Source organism: Hippocampus bargibanti, linkage group LG05 (genome assembly GCF_051943395.1).
Source record: "Hippocampus bargibanti isolate YZ-2025 linkage group LG05, ASM5194339v1, whole genome shotgun sequence".
Taxonomy (NCBI): Eukaryota; Metazoa; Chordata; class Actinopteri; order Syngnathiformes; family Syngnathidae; genus Hippocampus; species Hippocampus bargibanti.
In genome coordinates, this window is record NC_142738.1 from 23,624,229 (window position 1) to 23,643,267 (window position 19,039).

The 19,039-nt window shown below is 43.0% G+C and overlaps 1 protein-coding gene across 1 annotated transcript in view; it reads left to right on the forward strand.

The window, feature by feature from the left end:
- The window catches only part of furinb (furin, paired basic amino acid cleaving enzyme b), a 95,808-nt gene that overhangs the window by 71,054 nt on the left and 5,715 nt on the right, over positions 1 to 19,039 (forward strand). The window contains exons 9-14 of the mRNA XM_088997363.1: positions 1,843 to 2,055; positions 4,455 to 4,555; positions 6,254 to 6,357; positions 13,296 to 13,413; positions 13,511 to 13,690; positions 15,374 to 15,501. Coding sequence (XP_088853489.1) covers positions 1,843 to 2,055; positions 4,455 to 4,555; positions 6,254 to 6,357; positions 13,296 to 13,413; positions 13,511 to 13,690; positions 15,374 to 15,501 — 844 coding nt within the window. The remainder of the gene's footprint in view (positions 1 to 1,842; positions 2,056 to 4,454; positions 4,556 to 6,253; positions 6,358 to 13,295; positions 13,414 to 13,510; positions 13,691 to 15,373; positions 15,502 to 19,039) is intronic.

Consider the following 19,039-nt stretch of genomic DNA (forward strand, 5'->3'; position numbering starts at 1 on the left):
ATTCACCCAGAAGTAAATGGAATACAAGTTGAAAGCTGTTTTGTCATAGGGAATATGGCATGACTCCCTCCTGAGATTGGCTCAGAGTCAGTGCTGTGATCATTCAGAAGCTCTAAGATTACATTTCTGAACAGACAATATGTCATAACATTGTTAGAAAAAAAAAATGTATCCCTGAGTAGAAAAACTGCCCACTGCCTCTCATTTTGCTTTACGCTCTGCTCACACTGTGATTTGCTGCGTTGTTCCTGCCTTTCTTACACAGTATTTCAAGAGGCATAATCAACTACAGCAATTTATCTCTAGTTTAATAAATCACAATGAGCATGCTAAACTCATGTTTTTGTATCCATTCCTCCCACATTGCATCAACACTCCTCATTAGGCACACACAATCCTAGTTGCTCCCAGTTAGAAGATCAGCCTCCACATGTGTGTGCGTGGGCTATCACGTTTGTGCGTGTATTTAGTAAATCAAACCATTAGTGCCCAGGTTTCTGCTTCTGCTGTATTTTTTGTCATGTTTCATCTTCCAAAATGTCCATAGACTGCATTGTATTTTGTTCTGCTATTTTTCAATGGCTGTTATATTTCACTCAAGCACTTGTCATTGCTGCCATTATCCACTTCAGCCCTGTATATAATATTGGGAATGCCGAATACTGGAAAGTATATTGGGTCAATACATACATTGATCAGACAATTAACGCAACCACCTTTAATAACCATTATGATTGCCAACTCCTTGTTATGTCAAATGAGTTGGTCCCTGCGAGTCTCCATCGCAACTGAGCATTGATTATCTTTGTCAATTTGGACTTTTTAAAGCTCTTGTGTTGAATCTGAATCATTTTAGATTATGGTCATAATTTTGAAACATGAACAGTTTTCATGTTACATTTGCATCCTGTTGAGTGTCAGAAACAATTTGTTCTCTTCTCAGTGGAATTCATCATGGCCCAGGGTCCGTATGTTGCATTAGTCATATGACCAGCTCGCCAGAAATTATTTGGTAGCTCGGATCTTTCAACCTCGGTCTGAATTATTTTTTTCAGATAAATTGCTTGAGTGCTAAACACGAGTAGCTATGATTGACTTAAAAGAAGACAGACATACAAATAAACACAATAGTATATTCATAAAGATTATTTCAAAAAAAAATTGACAGCAGATGGCCCCCTTTCCTTCTTTATAATGATTTTGATAACTCCATCGTTGCCAAGCAGGCCAATCAATGTGCAAACAGGCAACACCACATTTTAAAAATTGATTCGGAAAATAAAAAGCAACTTGTATATGAAGGCAGTAATCAAGATTTATCCGTTGTAGCTCAGACGGCAAATACGACTTAGACAGCTCGGGCATGCCAGTCTCGGGAAATACGATCCAAGACCAAATTCCTGGTACGTCTTGAAATAATCCACTTTTTGAATTGACATAATACATAATTCGTTACTTCAGTCGCATTCTTATTATGAGCCATAAATTACAGGCATGATAGTTTGACTGCTTGTAAAGTGCACACTTAATGAGATTGAACGGATGATATACTCTTTGTGATTCAGGCGAGTGGAACAAAACAGTGTCTTGACAGCTATAGATTTTTCTGGCCTCTAATTATTCATATTGATTAGATTTTGTATTATTTTTTCTCCATTTTATCTTGTGTCCTAACATGGTTCTTAAAAGTTGCGGATGTCTAACTCCGTTTCTGAAAGACAACATGTGCACTAACTAACAAGGCACTTGAGCAGTGGTGCATAATCTCCTTTCTCGCCGTCGCTCATAATTACTGTTGTGCAGTCATTTGGAATGATGTGTTCATTTTTCTCTCGGCCTTAGGGACGGGGTGGACTGGGCTCCATTTTTGTGTGGGCCTCAGGAAACGGCGGCAGAGAGAAGGACAACTGCAACTGCGATGGCTATACTAACAGCATCTACACGTTGTCCATCAGCAGCACCACGCAATCGGGAAATGTGCCATGGTACAGCGAGCCTTGCTCGTCCACCCTCGCCACCACCTTCAGCTCTGGAAACCCCGGAGAAAAACAGATCGTAGGTCAAAACAAAAATGCATACATACACTCATTGAAAGTCTCTGGTTTGTGCGAGCATGACAAGAGAAAAAAAAGAAGCCATGAATGTCAATGATTCACTGTGTTTTGAGTCGTAAGATGACATCCAAAATCAATTCATGTTCAACATTGACACGCATAGGGGAATCTCTGCTGTCATATAGGAGTGTCTGATGTGTAACACACAGGAAGCAAAGCAACTGAAAAATCGCTACATGCCCCGTTGGAGCTACTTGTCAAAAAAAGCTCGCCTCAGGGACAAGGAACAGAGATAACTGCCAAAGGAGAGGCATGCTGCGAGCAGCCAGAAACAAATATCTTGGCGTCCTCTTTTGTTTCTTATTGGACTGAGAAACGCTTGTCTTCGCCAGAGGTCACAAGATCTTTTGTTCTTCACAAATGACAAGAGTAGAACAGGCAGGAATTTAGTTTATCTGACATCCCTTCAAAATTTCTACTCCTTTGATATTTTCACATCCAGGATGAGCAAAATGTAGCTGTGAATATATATATTTTTTTACTTTATCTCGAACCATTTTCAAGCTTCAGTACATCCTTATGAAATCTTGAAATTACCCTTTTTCATGCACAGTGTAACCTGATAACACGATAAGCTGCCGTTACCACTGTCCCTGAAAGTGATAAAACGGAATACTTTATTGAAAATATCCTGACTTTGAAATCATTAATAACATTCTGTGACATCCTAAATGTTATGTAAAGCATTTTTTCACACTTGCCAATGTGTTGTATTGTAAATGCTTGTCAACAAAATACAGTAAAGTCTCGTTATATCGATATTCAAGGGAGTCCGAAAAAATATCGATATAACCGGGACTATCGATATATCCGACCCTGTTTGCATGTAATTTTCTCCGTGCGTGCATAGAAATAGTATCGATATAACCGGGACTATCGATATATCCGATATCGATATAACGAGACTTTACTGTATAAGGAGCAACAGGTACTGTAAATCATAAAACTATATATATATCAACATTATATACACTGGTATGCTTGGGTATGCAACCGTCCAAAAGTACTTCAGCACTTTTCAGTGCCTGGTGCTGTGGGATATTGGTCAACGACAATTGTTCAAGGATGTAGGGAGCTGGTTCCAGGGGGTGCGCAAAAATGCAAATAGCCACACATGTAGTTACTGTTTAGGGTACAGGTGTCAAAGTCATGGCCCGAGGGCCAAATCTCGCCCACCACACTATTACTATATTTATTTGGCCCACAAAAGCAAATCAAACTACTGAAATACCATGATGCTTGTTAAAGCCCAAACCAAAATTTCTAATTGTCCCATGTAAATCACAAAAGCAGTCATTATTTTTACTTCAAATTTGAAAATTCGTTAGTCATTAATTTGGTGTGCACTCTATCTGCGGAGGGGATTAAACATTCTGATGGCTTCTCCAAATTCATAATGGCCCCCGAGAGGAAACTATAACTACAATGTGGCCCGCGGCAAAAAAAAAATAGTTTGACAATCAAGTTTAGGGAATTTATTGCGACCTTCTTGTCAGTATGCAGACGTATCAACGTTTTTGATTCGGCCTTGGTGTCTTCTGCGAACTTTCTGAGTTTGATGGCTGGGTGTGTTGAGGTGTCGTGTATTTTCCGGTGATAAAGTGATAGCCTTCATTTTCTTCAAAAAATGATCCTGTGCCATATACGCAGGTGCACCTTATCTGTGAAGTAATATTGAGCCACAACAGGTCTCGCAACTACTGTCACCAGCCACCGACTCTAGCGCCTTACAATGTGGTGTGCCTTATATTTGGAAAACATTTTATTGAAGGTGCACTTGGTAGTCCACTGTGCCTTATATATGGAAAACGTTAGAAAATACACTATTCATTGGGGTGCCTGTTATACTCTGGTGTGCCTTATACACCAGAAATATACGGTAGTTATTTGTGTCATGGTAGAAGAGCTCAGTGGCGAGACGACACATCATTGGAGGACCTCAGCGTTGATGATATGTGTTGATCATTCCCTAACCTTTTGAAAAACTAAGGATGTTAATCTCTTAGTCATGCGTATCTCTGACCAAATAATTCACTTCCATTCTTGAATTGAATGGCATCATGACTGAAAGAATTTACCATTACCAGCAAAAAGTTGCATACTGTACTTAAATTCTGAAACCGAATGGCGCCATTGCTTGACACATTGGACTGAAAACAAAGTGGACTCTTCCATTTTCATTCCTTTTACTCATTTTGCTCGTGACAGGATCTTCTTTGGTTCCCTGGCCCTCAATGTCTCAGACTCAACATCTTTCACTGTGAATTTCCGTCACACTTAAGTGGAATACTCGAAGTGTAAAATTGAAAGTGTCTCTCAACATTCACATCTCTCTCAAAGGTGACAACAGACCTCAGGAAAAAGTGCACCGAGTCGCATACAGGAACATCGGCTTCAGCACCACTCGCCGCTGGGATTATTGCTCTGGCGCTGGAGGCCAAGTGAGTTGAACCATTCTTCTTCTACAATGATTGGGCTTGCCCTGTTTTCATTCAAATGTTAAATCTTATTAGGCATGCGGCACTGCAAGCCCAGAGGTAAGTGTGAATAATAGTTTGCACGCAGTCTGCCAAAATCCCAGCCCAGTTTATCCCCCAGCAAGCTGATCTTTTTAGACTCACTTAATTAGCCAGACAAATGAGAGACTTTAGCCCACACAGGCATCAGAATAGCTCTTAATTTTTAGTGACATCTTCAACTCGAGAGTACCCTCCATTATTTTTCATGGAGGTTTCCAAATTACTGTCAGCAGTTCTAACGTGTTCCATCACGAGGTATGTCTTGTGCATATTATGTTTCCTTATCTCCATAATCTCCATCATGCTTGTAAATCTCATTTCAAGCAATATGTTAGAATTATTTTAGCCGTAGCCCAGAAAAAAATCACAATGATGTTTTAGTGAAGAAGCAAAAAATACAAAACATATATTTAACCTTCAAGCATGATAGCTGAATTAGTAACAGTGGACTGCACTTCTGTTACAGTTCATCATCTTGCTCGTCCAATAAATGTTACAGTTGTACATTCCAACTGTAGGAGTGGGGTCAGCCTAATTTGTAATTCCACAAATTGTGATCTTCTAATGTTAAGGGTCGATGCAGGTAAAAGCATGTGACATTTTTCACTGTGTGTTCTGCCACACACTGACCTTATTCCAACTTAAATCAGTTTTTGTTCTTAAGGCAGACCAATAATCATATCAACGCAGAAGTATGTCCGATGTTAGCGGTGGATCTCGTGACCCACCGCACATCGAGCATGTTTCCCTTGAGATGAGTAACATCTCATCGATGATGTTTATGAGAGCTCGGTTCAAAGGCCATGCCTGTAATTTGTATTTGTCAGTGCATTACGAGAAGACATTTCTCAAACTCTGATCTCCTTGCGGGCACTACAGGCTGTTGTCATCTGTGACAGCGCTCTATTTTATCGCGCTCTAATCTCGTCTATAAATTATCCTGACATGACAGATAGATCCATTTGAAAGGAAGTATTATCTTTCTCCTGTTGCAATACTCCATCTTTCAGCTCTGCACTTCTTGTGAAGATATTTAAAAAATGAAAGGGTCTTGTCCATCAAAGGCGCACAGTCCTTTTCAGCAGTATTTCTGACAGCTGTAAGCTTTAAAGTAAGCCAAGGCATTGCTCCTGATGGGCCTTATCATTCAACTTCTCATTTGTACAGAACATTACGAATAGTGTCTACAATGTATAGGCTCGCTTCTGCGATTGATCATTTTACATCCCTGTAACAGCTGTTACAGAGAAGTCTCAACTAGTCCCTTTCCCGTTTTCCTGTTTAATTGGAGGACAGTCATGTTTTGCATCTGTATGAAAACTGCAATGTGAAACAGCGTAGTTGTATTACTTAACTCACATGGTGCTCAGGCCCTTGTCTTGACCTTGTTCTAGTATTCTAAAAACATTCTGCCTTTGCATTGTAACGTTCTGAATTATATTTCAGCAAAGGGTGAGAGACTTCTCAGCCTTTCTCACATCCCTTCACTTCCTTTCTTTTGCGATATATTTAGAGGTCAGTGAGGCCTGACAGCTCAGAATATATGACGGGGACCAAATTACTCCTTCTACTCTTGTGCAGCATGAAGATTAAATGGTCTCTTTCCCCACACCTTGGCAGTATGAACCTGACCTGGAGGGACATGCAGCACCTTGTGGTGAGAACGGCCCGCCCCAAACATCTCAACGCAGGAGACTGGAAGACCAATGGAGTTGGACGCCGAGGTAGTACTGACTGCACTTACTTGTACATGTATATTCTTATCACTGTTCAGTCAGTATGATAAGGTACACCTTATGTTTTACAAATCTCATCGAAATGTTGTCTATATATGATTGGTCAGTCCATCTGCACGGTGAGCGGATGCTTTAAAAAAGTGACAGCCGACGTTTTCAGTGGCGCCCATCCCTATTTACCATGGCCTGTTATAATGAAACCACTTCTTTGTGCATTATGCCACAATGACACGAAAAGAAGGTCAGCATCTCCTGAACAGTGTAGTTTTTGGTGTTGATTTTACATTTATGGATCTCTGCTCTACCATTCTGTTAAATTTCCACGTGATTTACCAGTAGATTTTATATATTCCAGCTGTTTAATTCAGACTTGCCTATGTCAGGGAAAACCCTATTACAAAAAAATAAAAACAATAACAACAATAATAATAAAAATATAAGATGTGGCAAGCCCACAAAAGATCTTATGTGATTGAGCAAGCATTGACTGCATTGTCTTCCAAAAATGAACTGCAAAGACAACATGGGCATCTCATTAGCCTTCATGGAACAGCGATGTGAATTCCTCCAAAGCGGATAATCAGATGCAAGGCAACGGATAAAATTCCTGACAGTCAAATGACTATTCATTCGATTCTTTCAACACAAACGGACAGAAGTGACTCACACCAAAGTCCTTGCCATCTGCTCTCCCAGCAGGCACCCCACCTCCCCCCCCACTGTCCTCAAAAGGCCAGACATTTGTGCTTCAACAGTGACCTTTCTTTTTGACGGCATGTTTCATCCAGAGGAGCAAAAGTGTGAAACAGTGAACTTTGGTGTTTTGTGTAAAAATGGATTCTCATCTATGCTCTTGCACAAAACAACAATATATCACAGATATACTTTGAAACATAAACATCATAATCATACTATGAAAGTGTCATGTCTATAAATTATGTTAACTGGTGTATATGTGTCCATTCAGAACATTAATCACTGTGAAAAGAAGATGTCGTGGAAAGATCATTTCCATCAAAAGTCCATCAATTGATTGGTTTTCTATATGGCTACTATGAGACTGATACGGCTTGTTTCCCTCCGCTAATTGACATTCTTGCACTGATCAGCATGCCTTTTTTTTCATTCACATCATGTAAAGCTCAGCATGCAGAGCCACACACCTTTTGACATGTAAACACTGTCCATCGATCCAGATTTTTCTTCATCTCTGGCGTTCGTGCTCTTTGTCAAGAGATGACCATCTTCACTGTAATTGTGTACACATTTACTATGGGGCAGGGTGGGTTCGGAGGTGGCTGATGAGGCCAATCCGAGCCCGGAAAGTCCTTGGGCAGTGAGGGCAGGATAGCGGACCTGAGGCCTGAGCTGGAGGGTTGGGGCGACTGGCCTTGCGTGCTGCTCGCTTGGTCTTGGCAGTCTGCGAACGCTGTTGCTCATACGCTGCCGCTCCTGTGTGAATTGATCCATGCCAGGCTGTCCGATTCTTTGAGAGTGTCTCCCATTAGTTGTAGTCCAATCCGAAGTCCTTCCTGGATGCTTTGAGTGTGTCCTTGAAGTGTTTCTTTTGACCACTCTGCAAGCGCACTCCAGTCTGTAGTTCTCCATAAAGAAGGCGCTTGGGTAGTCGATCGTTTGACATCCTGCTGACGTGGCCAGCCCAGCGAAGTTGAGACTTCCGGAGCATGGTGAAGACGCTGGACATTCCTGTTCGTTGGAGAATCTCTGTATCCGGCACTTTGTCCTGCCATTTCACTTTCAGTAGTTTTCGAAGGGAGTTGAGATGGAAATGATTGAGTTTCTTTGCGTGCCTCTGGTAGACAGTCCAGGTCTCGCTGGCTTACAGTAGGGTGGTAAGGACAATGGCCATGTATACTTGCAGCTTCATTGCGAGACTCAGACCTTTGCGCTCCCACACTGATGAACCCAGCCGGCCAAAAGCCATACTGGCCTTGGCAATCCTGGCGACGGTCTTGTCGTCGATGTTCATGCTGCGAGACAGCGTGCTGCCAAGGTACAGCTACCAGTTTCTGTCCACTCACGATCACTGTGGGTTCACGGTACTGTTTCCCTGGAGCGGGTTGGTACATCACTTAAGTTTTCTTGGTGCTGAACGTCAGCCCAAAGTTGTAGCAGGCAGTAGAAAAAAGGTCCACGGAGCGCTGCATGTCTTCAGGGCTGCAGGCGTTGAGGGCACAGTCGTCAGCGAACAGGAATTCACAAATCTTGTCAAAGTGGACCTCGGTCTTAGCCTGGAAGCATCGCAAGTTGAACAGCTTGCCATCTGTTCTGTATCTGATCGGTATCGGACTCCCGGAAGGCGTCCATCAGCATGGCAGAAAACATCATGCTGAAGAGTGTTGGAGCCAGTACACAGCCTTGTTTCACTCCGTTGGTCACTGGGAAGGGAGTGGATGATTCTCAGTTGTCGAGGACTTGTGCCTGCATGCCGTCGTGGAACTGCCGAACCATTGAAATGAATCTATCGGGGCATCCAAACGTACTCATGATGCTCCAGAGGCCGCTGCAGGTGACAGTATCGAATGCTTTTGTCAGGTCCACGAAGGTGATGTACAGGTCCACATTCTGTTCCTGGCACTTCTCTTGCAGCTGGCGTTCAGCGAACACCCTGTCGATGGTTCCACGCTCTTTTCGGAAGCCACACTGGCTTTCTGGCAGCAGGCCACTCTCCATGTGTTCGATGAGGCGGTTTAGAAGTATGCTTGCCAGTACTTTTCCAGCTATGCAGAGAAGTGAAATTCCTCTCTGGTTGTCACACGCCTGTTGCCTTTCCGCTTGTAGAGGTGAACCACGGTGGCATCTTTGAAGTCTTGGGAGACTGCGCCTTGACTCCACATGGCCTGGAAGATCTGCGTCATTTTCTCTCGCAACTGTGGCCCAGCATGCTTGTAGACTTCTGCTGGGATCGCATCAGCTCCTGGAGCTTTGCCGCTTGATAGCTGGTGGATGGCCCTTTCTACTTCAGACAGGATGGGTGGTGTGTCCAGGTCGTGGTTGATGTTGACCTGGGGTCGTCGGTTGATCGCTTCTACATTGATGTGGGATCATCTGTTGAGGACGGCATCAAAGTGCTCTGCCCATCTCTCCAAGATGTGCGATTTCTCAGTGATGAGCCTTGTTCCCTCAGCACTAAGCAACGGAGCTGAGCTTGCATGTTGGGGGCTGTACACTATCTTAACAGACTCGTAGGAGCGCTTCATGTCTTTGGCGTCAGCGTAGCGTTGAATTTCTTCTGCTTTCTGGCTCAACCATGTGTCTTGCATATCATGCAGCTTCTCCCGGACCGTGTTGCGGACGTTGCTGAACGCAGTCTTCTTTGATGGCGACTTGTCTCTGACGTAGGCCCTGTGTAGTCTGTTCTTCTCTTCCAGCTGCTTGGTGATTTCATCGTCATTCTCATCAAACCAATCTTGATGCTTGCGCTGGGTGGTTTTATAGGCTGCTGCATACACAGTGTTACGAAAGGAAGTCCAGCTGTCTTCTACGTCATCTGAGACCTGGATGCGCTGTGCTCGCTCCTCCATGGTGTCGGTCAACTCTGCACTGACTGAAGGCTTCTTCAGTTTCGACTCATATAGTCGCTTGGGTGTTGGTTTTCCCTGGGGTCGTCGCTTCGGGAGAACTCTGATCCTCATCCTCAAGATGATCAGTCGGTGGTCAGTCCAGCAGTCAGTGCCACACATGGCCTTGGTCACTCGAACATCCTGCCGGTCCCTTTGCCTGACGATGACGTAGTCCATCAGATTCCAGTGTTTTGATCGCGGGTGCATCCATGATGTCCTGTTGCGTGCAGGGAGGCGGAAAACTGTGTTGGTGATCAGGAGTTCATGCTCGGTACAGAACTGCAGCAGGAGGAGGCCGTTGTTGTTGCAGCTTCCAATTCCGTTCCTCCCAATGACGTTCTCCCATGTTGAGTGGTCGGAGCCTACACGGGCGTTGAAATCGCCGAGGATGATCAGCTTCTCCGACTTAGGGACAGCGACTGCAAGGGAGTGTAGATCCTCGTAGAATTTGTCCTTGATGTCGTCAGGGTTGGTCATCGTGCGTGCGTAAGCACTGATGATGGTTGCCTGCTTGCCTCCAGAGAAGGGTAGTTTCAGGGTCATGAGACGGTCGTTGACACCTTGTGGGAGGCTGCTCAGCTTACTGACTAGCTTGTTCTTCACTGCAAAGCCAACCCCTGCTTCTCACCGTTCGTTTGTGACTCGTCCGCTCCAGAAGAATGTGTAGCCGGCTCCACTCTCTCTAAGCTGTCCTTCCTCAGCAAGGCGTGTCTCACTCAGTGCTGCAATGTCCACGTTGTTCAGAATCAGAATCAGAATCATCTTTATTGCCAAGTATGTAGGACACACAAGGAATTTGTTTCCGGTAGAACACGCTGCACTAGTATCGTCGTCAAAAAAACTGCTAAGTGACACTATACAGTTCCATTTTGGCTACTGTTGGCCTGGGTGTCGTCCATAAGCGTGCACACTTTCCATGCGCCGAAATGGACGGGGTGTATCCTAGTTCTTTTCTTCTTGTTATTCGTACCGCTGCAATGGGATCCCCGCCAGCCGCGGTCTGTTGGCCAGGGTGATTTGAGACAGACAATGTTTGGGACACCATTTCTAGTCCGCTCCTCATGCTATGAAGGTGAGCAGTGCGATCCTAGAGAGGGCTGCTCAGTCGTTCAGGGGGATGCCGAATCTTTCTGCCGTCTCGGTCCGGAGAAGAGACGACCCTATGGCCTGAACCGCCTGTGTGCAGGTCTGTGTCTACAGCTCCCAGTGTATCCACACCTGCTGCTTCGTCGCTCACCCATCGCCACAGGACTTTAGAAGAGTAGGTGGTAGGGTGAGGAAGGGAAGGGAATGGGGGGTGATGAAGATGACTTGCGCGCGAGTTTGATTAAAGTGAAGGAGACTTGCGCAATGTCGTCTGCCTCACTCTGTCATCCCAGCCCATCTGAATCCAGTGGCAAGACAGAGTCAAGACGGCTGGGAATGGGTCGGGATTCAGTGGATGACCACAGTGTTCTACGTGTCTCACCGTGCCCTACTTGCGCTCCACAACGCTTTGCTGGGCCCACCTTCATGCCTGTTGAAACAGTCTAGTGGTTTCCTCCACGCAATCTGCTGGGTCCAGGCTTTACATGCGTAGGTAGACAGGCCCTACAATAACCTACTGTCTATGTGGCATGCTCACTTAGACAGGGAGACTTGTGGTGGCTGGGATGCCTAACCCCATCACAGGTCACAGATCAAACAGACCTCATCTCTACACTATACATGATGCCACTAACCTTTAGACTGAGAGTCATTGTCAGGCCTTCAGAACACGGCAATGATTCTACATTCCGAAAAGCAGCCACTGAAATGGTTCATTTATTCGGAATTCTACAGCTACACAAGCGCAAATGTTACATGAAGCAATGTGTTGTATTTGTTTTTGTTAATTGTATTTTACTGCATTCCTTGAAAAGACGATATGCGACTCGATGTTTTCAATGAATATTTGTGGCCACTGGATATTTGTGTTTCATTCTATTTCTTCTTTTTTTCCTCATATTTTATTTCATGGCTAATATAAAGAATATGTTTTATAAATAGATGGAGAAATTTGCCATAATAATAACAATACATTACATTTTAAGCGCCTTTCAAAGCTCCATTCGTTACACATAATTTTAGTGAAAATTTGTACATCAGGGTACGCATGGTTATTGAAATATAAAATTACCTGTATCAAGATCTACATTTTGGTCAATTTTGCACAACCTTGATTCATGCATATGTTGTGTAGGCGCTTTTTAATTATCGCTAAAGATGTGTCATGATACACAGGATCTTAGCACAACTGTGTCACATTTTTGACAGTAAGGATTCAAATCTGGACTATCTCATACTGTACTTGAACCAGTTTTCCACCGATACTTCTCCTTCCTCAACTGTGTCTATTAGGTGGATTGAAGTCATTCAACTATCCCGAGGTGTGAATGCTTGTTTGTTTATCCCAGAGGTGACTGCAGATACCAGGTTGCCTTTGAGGGCCACATGAGCCTGTTTTATAAAAAAAAAAAGAGCTGACCAGTGTCAATATTTTTGTGTGGTGTTGTTTTCTATCACATCACATTTGCATTGGTGTATTTTGAAATGTTGACAAAAAAGTATCTATTTTTTTTGCAGTTCATCAGTCAGTTTTGTAACGCGTCATCAAGCCTTAACATTTTTGGAGACCGGCCGTGATTTTGTTTGATAATTTGGGCAAATTTGTGTTTTCAGAAGTGTATATGGAACTTGTTGTTCACATTCATCATCTCAACAAATAGATTTCAGTTTCAAGGTTTGTGCGCCCGGGTGGTCTAGGTCAAGGGTCTCGAACTCATTTTTTGCCGTGGGCCACATTGTAATTACTGTGTCCTCTCAAGGGCCGTTAAGAATTTTGGGAAACTATTAGATTGTTTCATCTCCTCCACACATTACATACAGAACGCACAACAAATTAATGAATACCTGTAACTCGTTTTCAAATCTGAAGTCAAGAATAAAGACTTATTGTGGTTTACATTACAAATCTACCAATTTGAAATTTTGGTTCCGACTTTTGCAAGCATCATGGCACTTGACATGCTTTATTTGCTTTCGCCGGCCAAATAATATGATGTGGCAGGCCAGAATTGGCCCCGAGGCCTTGACTTTGACACCAGTTGTCTAGGTCCTGCCATTGCCTACTTCCAGCTAACCCTTGGCCCTAATGAGAATGAACAGTATAGAAAACGTATGGATGATCACAAAAGCTAACTAATTCCTTGTTGGCATATCAACTCCAGTTTCCCTCTTTTATGGGTTCCGCACATCCACATTGTTTACCCAACAGACAATCAGTGACCTGGAAGTAATGCCTACAGTTTTTTCTTCCCTTAGTGAGTCACTCATACGGATATGGGCTCTTGGATGCTGGTGCCATGGTGGCTTTAGCGCAAAACTGGACCAGAGTGGGACCACAGCATCAGTGTGTTCACACAATGCTCACAGAACCGAGGTGTGGGTTGAACACATCAGTCACCACATTGCCCCTCAGTTGTAACACGTTTATATGCGTAGACAACCACCATTAAGTTGTCTTGTCAAATCTGCAGAGACATCGGAAGCAGGCTGAATTTCAGAAAGAGCATTGATGCCTGCTGGGGACGGCCTGACTACGTCAGCTCTCTGGAGCACGTTCAGGCTCGTCTCACTCTCCTCCACAACCAGAGAGGCAAGCTGGCGATTCATCTCATCAGTCCTCTGGGCACACGCTCTACCCTCTTGTTCCCCAGGTATACAATGAAACACGACACACTAGACAGACGGACTTTTTTTTCAGTCTGAATTTCACATGTGACGTGTGTGTGTATGCGTATGTATGTATGTATGTGTGTATATATATGTATATGTATGTATGTGTATGTATGTATGTATATGTATGTATGTATGTATGTATGTATGTATATGCATGTATGTATATGCATGTATGTATGCATGGATATATGCATATATATATATATATATATATATATATAGATATATATATATAGATATATATATATATATATGTGTGTGTGTGTGTGTGTGTGTGTGTGCGCGTGTGTGTGTGTATATATATGTATATATGTATGTATATATATATATATATATATATATATATATATATGTATATGTATATTTATATGTATATGCCTTATATCATGTATAATAAATGTGCTATGGTATTATAATTAAAGAAATTAACTACTGTATAATAGTCATGTTATTTACCTTTGTGGTGGTCGTTGATGGCTTTATGGAATTGAGTGGCCGGTTTCATCAGCATTAAACACTTTATGAGGAACGTAGCCTTCTTTCACCATCGTAAGGAATGATCCCTTGGATGTGCTTTCTCTGCGATAATTTTACCTTTTTCCTCAATTGTATTCTGTTTAGCTGGGTTGATAGGGACTTCTTGCCCTTCAGACTTTGCACAAGTCGGAAGCTTTGACCGGCAAACCTATTTACAAACTCTTTGGTTATATTTGTGGCGTCAGCACAGGTGAGATTTGGAATATGTACTATTGTAGTTGCTTGTTCTGTAGCCACAAAGGGACATATGTCTTCTTGTGCCGGTCCCAAGCCCGGATAAATACAGAGGGTTGTGTCAGGAAGGGCATCTGACGTAAAAGCTTGGCCAAAACAAACATGCTGATGAAACCTCTAAAGATGGAGGACACTGATTTGCTGTGGCGACCCCTTGAAGGGAAAAGCCGAAAGGAAAAGAAGAAGATTATTATTATTGAATTTGCTCATGGCCCCTTAGGTCACTGTGGTGAATGAGTGAATAGTAGATAAGTCAATGAGCTGTAAACGTAGACTTTGAAGTCCTGTTTGTGATGTAATATAGGGAAAGACATGCCCATTTCATGGTAAGATCAGAGCATTGTCATCAAATGGTGAGGATAGTTTTGCTTTTTTGATTGTTGCTGCGCTGATGACCATTTTGTGTTTGGGAGCCTTTTACTGAGCGAGTTGCTTGTTCTGTAGCCACAAAGGGACATACGTCTTCTTGTGCCGGTCCCAAGCCCGGATAAATACAGAGGGTTGTGTCAGGAAGGGGATCCGACGTAAAAGCTTGGCCAAAACAAACATGCGGATCAAACCTCTAAAGATGGAGGACACTGATTTGCTGTGGCGACCCCTTGAAAGGAAAAGCCGAAAGGAAAAGAAGAAGAAGACATTCAATAAATGCGTGTTTGTTTGCAGAAAATGTTTCGCGTTGATGGTAACTATTTAGAAGCTGTGATAAGTTACCTGCAAAATATTGGAAATATTTCCAAACATTTCGCAGGACATAATATTAATTGAAGTACATTTCTTTTGAACTATTTCAGTTCAATATGATTCAGTTACTCTGTATATCTTTCTCCAAAACGTGTTTTTTATTCCAATTCAGAGAAAATAAATAAAAAGTGTTACCACCATGTTTGCAGGCCAAATGACTTCTCCGCTGAGGGATTCAATGACTGGGCCTTCATGACCACCCACTCATGGGATGAGGATCCTCAAGGGGAATGGACCTTGGAAATAGAAAATGTTGCAGCTAATACCCGTGACTACGGTAATCTAATTGATTTGCATTATTTGTCACGTGCGTCACATTACAAACAACATCCACAAGACTGTTTTTGTAAACATTTTTTTAAACCCACACTATTAGACACTATTAAGAGGCACCGATAGCTGAGCGGATGCTCAGAAGGGATCGAGCCTTTTCCTTTTGCTTGTCCCTCGTTTTGAAATGACCTGCCACTCAACGTTCTCAGCATGCCTCCTTGCTGCCCATCTATCAAACTTTGTTGTTGTATGAATTCTTTTTCCTCCATGTACAGCAATTTGCATACAGCAGTGGTTGTTTAACGTCCTCTATGAATACAATTAAGTTGAAAACATGACAACAGTGGCATTGTGGGGTGTGATGTGAGAGTGTGTGACAGTCAGTTTGCACCTTCCTGAATGGAGTTTGCATGGTCGTTTTGTCTGTTTGAGTGCCCTATCACTGACCGGCCACCAGTCCAGGAAATGTATCATGTCTCACATGCGATGATTGGATAAAACACTTCACGTCCGTACTCCTTAGGGCACACTCATCTCCAGCAAGGTTGAGCTCTGAACAAAAGTGATTTTTTTTCCACCTGTGTGCTCAGAAGAAAAGATGTCACTATACGGTGTGGATTGCCATCATTATGAACACACACACATTCAAAATACCAAAAGATCTTTCCTGCTAACAGCCATAGAATCTTATAATTAAAACAATTCCAAATAAACAGTAAGGTTATGTTACACAGGTGGAAAATTTCTTGCTGACCCTCCATTTGTGAAAGAAAACCCCAAGAAACATATAAGTGCGCTTTGCAATGAATAATTTGACCCACCCCAGGACATTTTCAACTAGCCTTTTCACAATGCGGATATGACGAGGTGACGCGTTGTTTATTTCAAAACAGAGGATGCGCAGATGGGACGCAATTTGGTTTTTCTGGTACAACGCTTGGCTTATTCGTAATATAGGAATATGAATCCGATTCGATTCATTTTTTGGATTTTTATTCAAACTGAAGTGATTCAATTCTGATTGGAATACATGACTCCATGTAAGCCTGGCTATTGAAAGTTACCCACAAAAATATTTGCATTACCTCAAAAGACTGTGCAAAAAATATTAAGTAATGGGTACTATTATTTCTGTTCAGCCCTGTTTTGCGAGTTTGTTTAAAAAACAGTCAGCTGATCTACGATTCAAGCCAATTCCTGATTTCCAATGGTCTTTTTTTTTCATTCATTCATTTTCCGGACCCCTTTGTCTTCACTAGTGTTGCAGGGGATCCTGGAGTCTATCCCAGCTGTCTTTGCACTGTAGGCAGGGGACAGGCCCCTGAACAGGTTGCCAGCCAATCGCAGGGCACACAGAAACATACAAGTGTTTGACACGTGTTTTTATGGAAAGAAACCGGTGGACCCACAGAAAACCCACATAAGCATGGCGAGAACACACAATTGTGTGCAATGGGGTAATGACTCAAATACATCATATGAGATACTGTATCTCTGGTGCCCATTAAATCGGTCGCAGCCGACAAGTAGCTCGCAGACTGGTGCCAAGTCAATCGCGAGCACTGTAGGGGAGAAAAAAAATAACAACCATCCGTTTGTGCATGTTAGTGATATATTTTAATGTCAACCTCACCGTAATCATCCGATCAGTCTTATTTTCACAAAAATCGTTCAAAAAAATAAAATAATGTGTGACCCGTCACTGGAAGTTGTTTGCGCACAGCAGTCTGTAATTGCAACGTGTGATCAGAGGGCCGAGGGAAGCACTTTAAAACTGTTTGTGTGAGCTATTATTATTAACAAGCTGTAAAAGTGCATCCCATGCTTCCCGCGTCAGGCTGTTGATCATCATGGCGTGTGTGTGTACATAGGTGCGTGTGGGCAGTAACGGGTCGATCGCGCAAGGTTGGTTGATTGAAAAGTCGATCTTCGGTCAAAAACGTTTGGTCACTTCTGCGATATATGGTAGATAATTTAGGATGATGGGAACGTACTTGGGTGCTTGCTTCCACCATGACTCAAATGACCAAAGGGCAAAACAAATCATTTGGTCTGGATTTGTCAAAACTAAATATGCAATTGGTCAGCATGTATACCACAACTATCCACAAAGTTAGTGCTAAAGGTTTGCATCATTTTGATGGCTCACTAACTGCCTCACTGTCATTGATCAAAATAATGCCTGTACCCTTTTAGCCTTGACATAGTACAAGTCTCTCAGCCACACAGCACTAGAATAGAGAATAGAGCAAGAGGAATTCTTGGTCTGGTCCAAAAGTACAAATAAATGGTGAGCCTATTTATATCCACACCCCGCCCGCTCCCCCATTGAGTGTTGCTGTTCCATTTATTTAGCCACCTCTGTTTGTCACAGACCTCTACCTCACCAAGCTCGCAAACTCCCATTTTTATAAGTGGAAAAAAAGACCGTGTGTAACGTTTGATATCAGGCAATGACAACCACAGCGGTGTTATATTATGCCAACATGCAGTCATCTTCCCAGCTGGGATATTGTCTGTGCAAGGGCCATTCATTTTCGATAACGCTGCCTCACCGTTTTCATCCTCCTTCAGCCCGACGGTGTTGCAAAAGTAAAGAAAAAGAAACTGAGGCACCGAGATTAGAAAGACAAAAGTGAGATTATATTTGTGTGATTGCCCAAATGATTTCTGAGAACACACATTCAATATAAAGTTGAAAATTTGCCACTTTTGCCATTTTCCCAGAAATGTTGTCACTTCTCTTTGGAGAAATGCTTGAGACCTTTTTTAAAATTGTCTTTTCATCTGAAGCGATTCACTAATATCACCAATATGTGTGCGTTTGTGGCGTCACACGTGTGTATGATTTTGAAGTGCGCCTTTCAACCCGTTCATGTCTTTCAATTCCTTGATCTCCTTGATGTGCGTCTCACCCTGACGCATAGCACACGCTTGAAAATGGTATAAAAGGAGCTGTCGCAGGACAGAGAGATTGGGCGAACCACGGGGCAGAATCATCTCAGACTCAAAGAGACTTGCAAAGCCCCGCACAGGCACGCCCGGCATCGGACGGACATCACGGCACGACTTGCTCAACTCCACGCCACGATCAAGCTCTGCGCGTCACCTGCCTGGGAGATCTGACAACGAACCAACTTACAAATAAAGAGAACCATCAAACTCTTTACGTTCATTTGCGTTCATTTGACATGACTCTGTGTCAAATATTTTGGGTACTTTATTTCACCGCACAAACAGCTATCGTGACGATGTGTACATGGAGCCTCGCAAACTGTAAAAATGAATATTTTCTGTGAATCGTTCTATGTTGGTGTCAGTCAAACCCGGTGCATTTGCAATGGCTCTGAGATGAGCGCTCACGAGGTTGGGCCAGGAAACTACGGTGCTCTATGTACTCAGATCGCCTGCTGTCTGCCAGTGCCGCCTGCAGTAATGTGGTCACTTGACTCGCGACACAGCCTTTACTTCCTCCCCCGTGTCCTCATCACACATTTGGCAGTGTGTTTAATTCCAAAATGGCACTGACTTAAAAGAAAGCC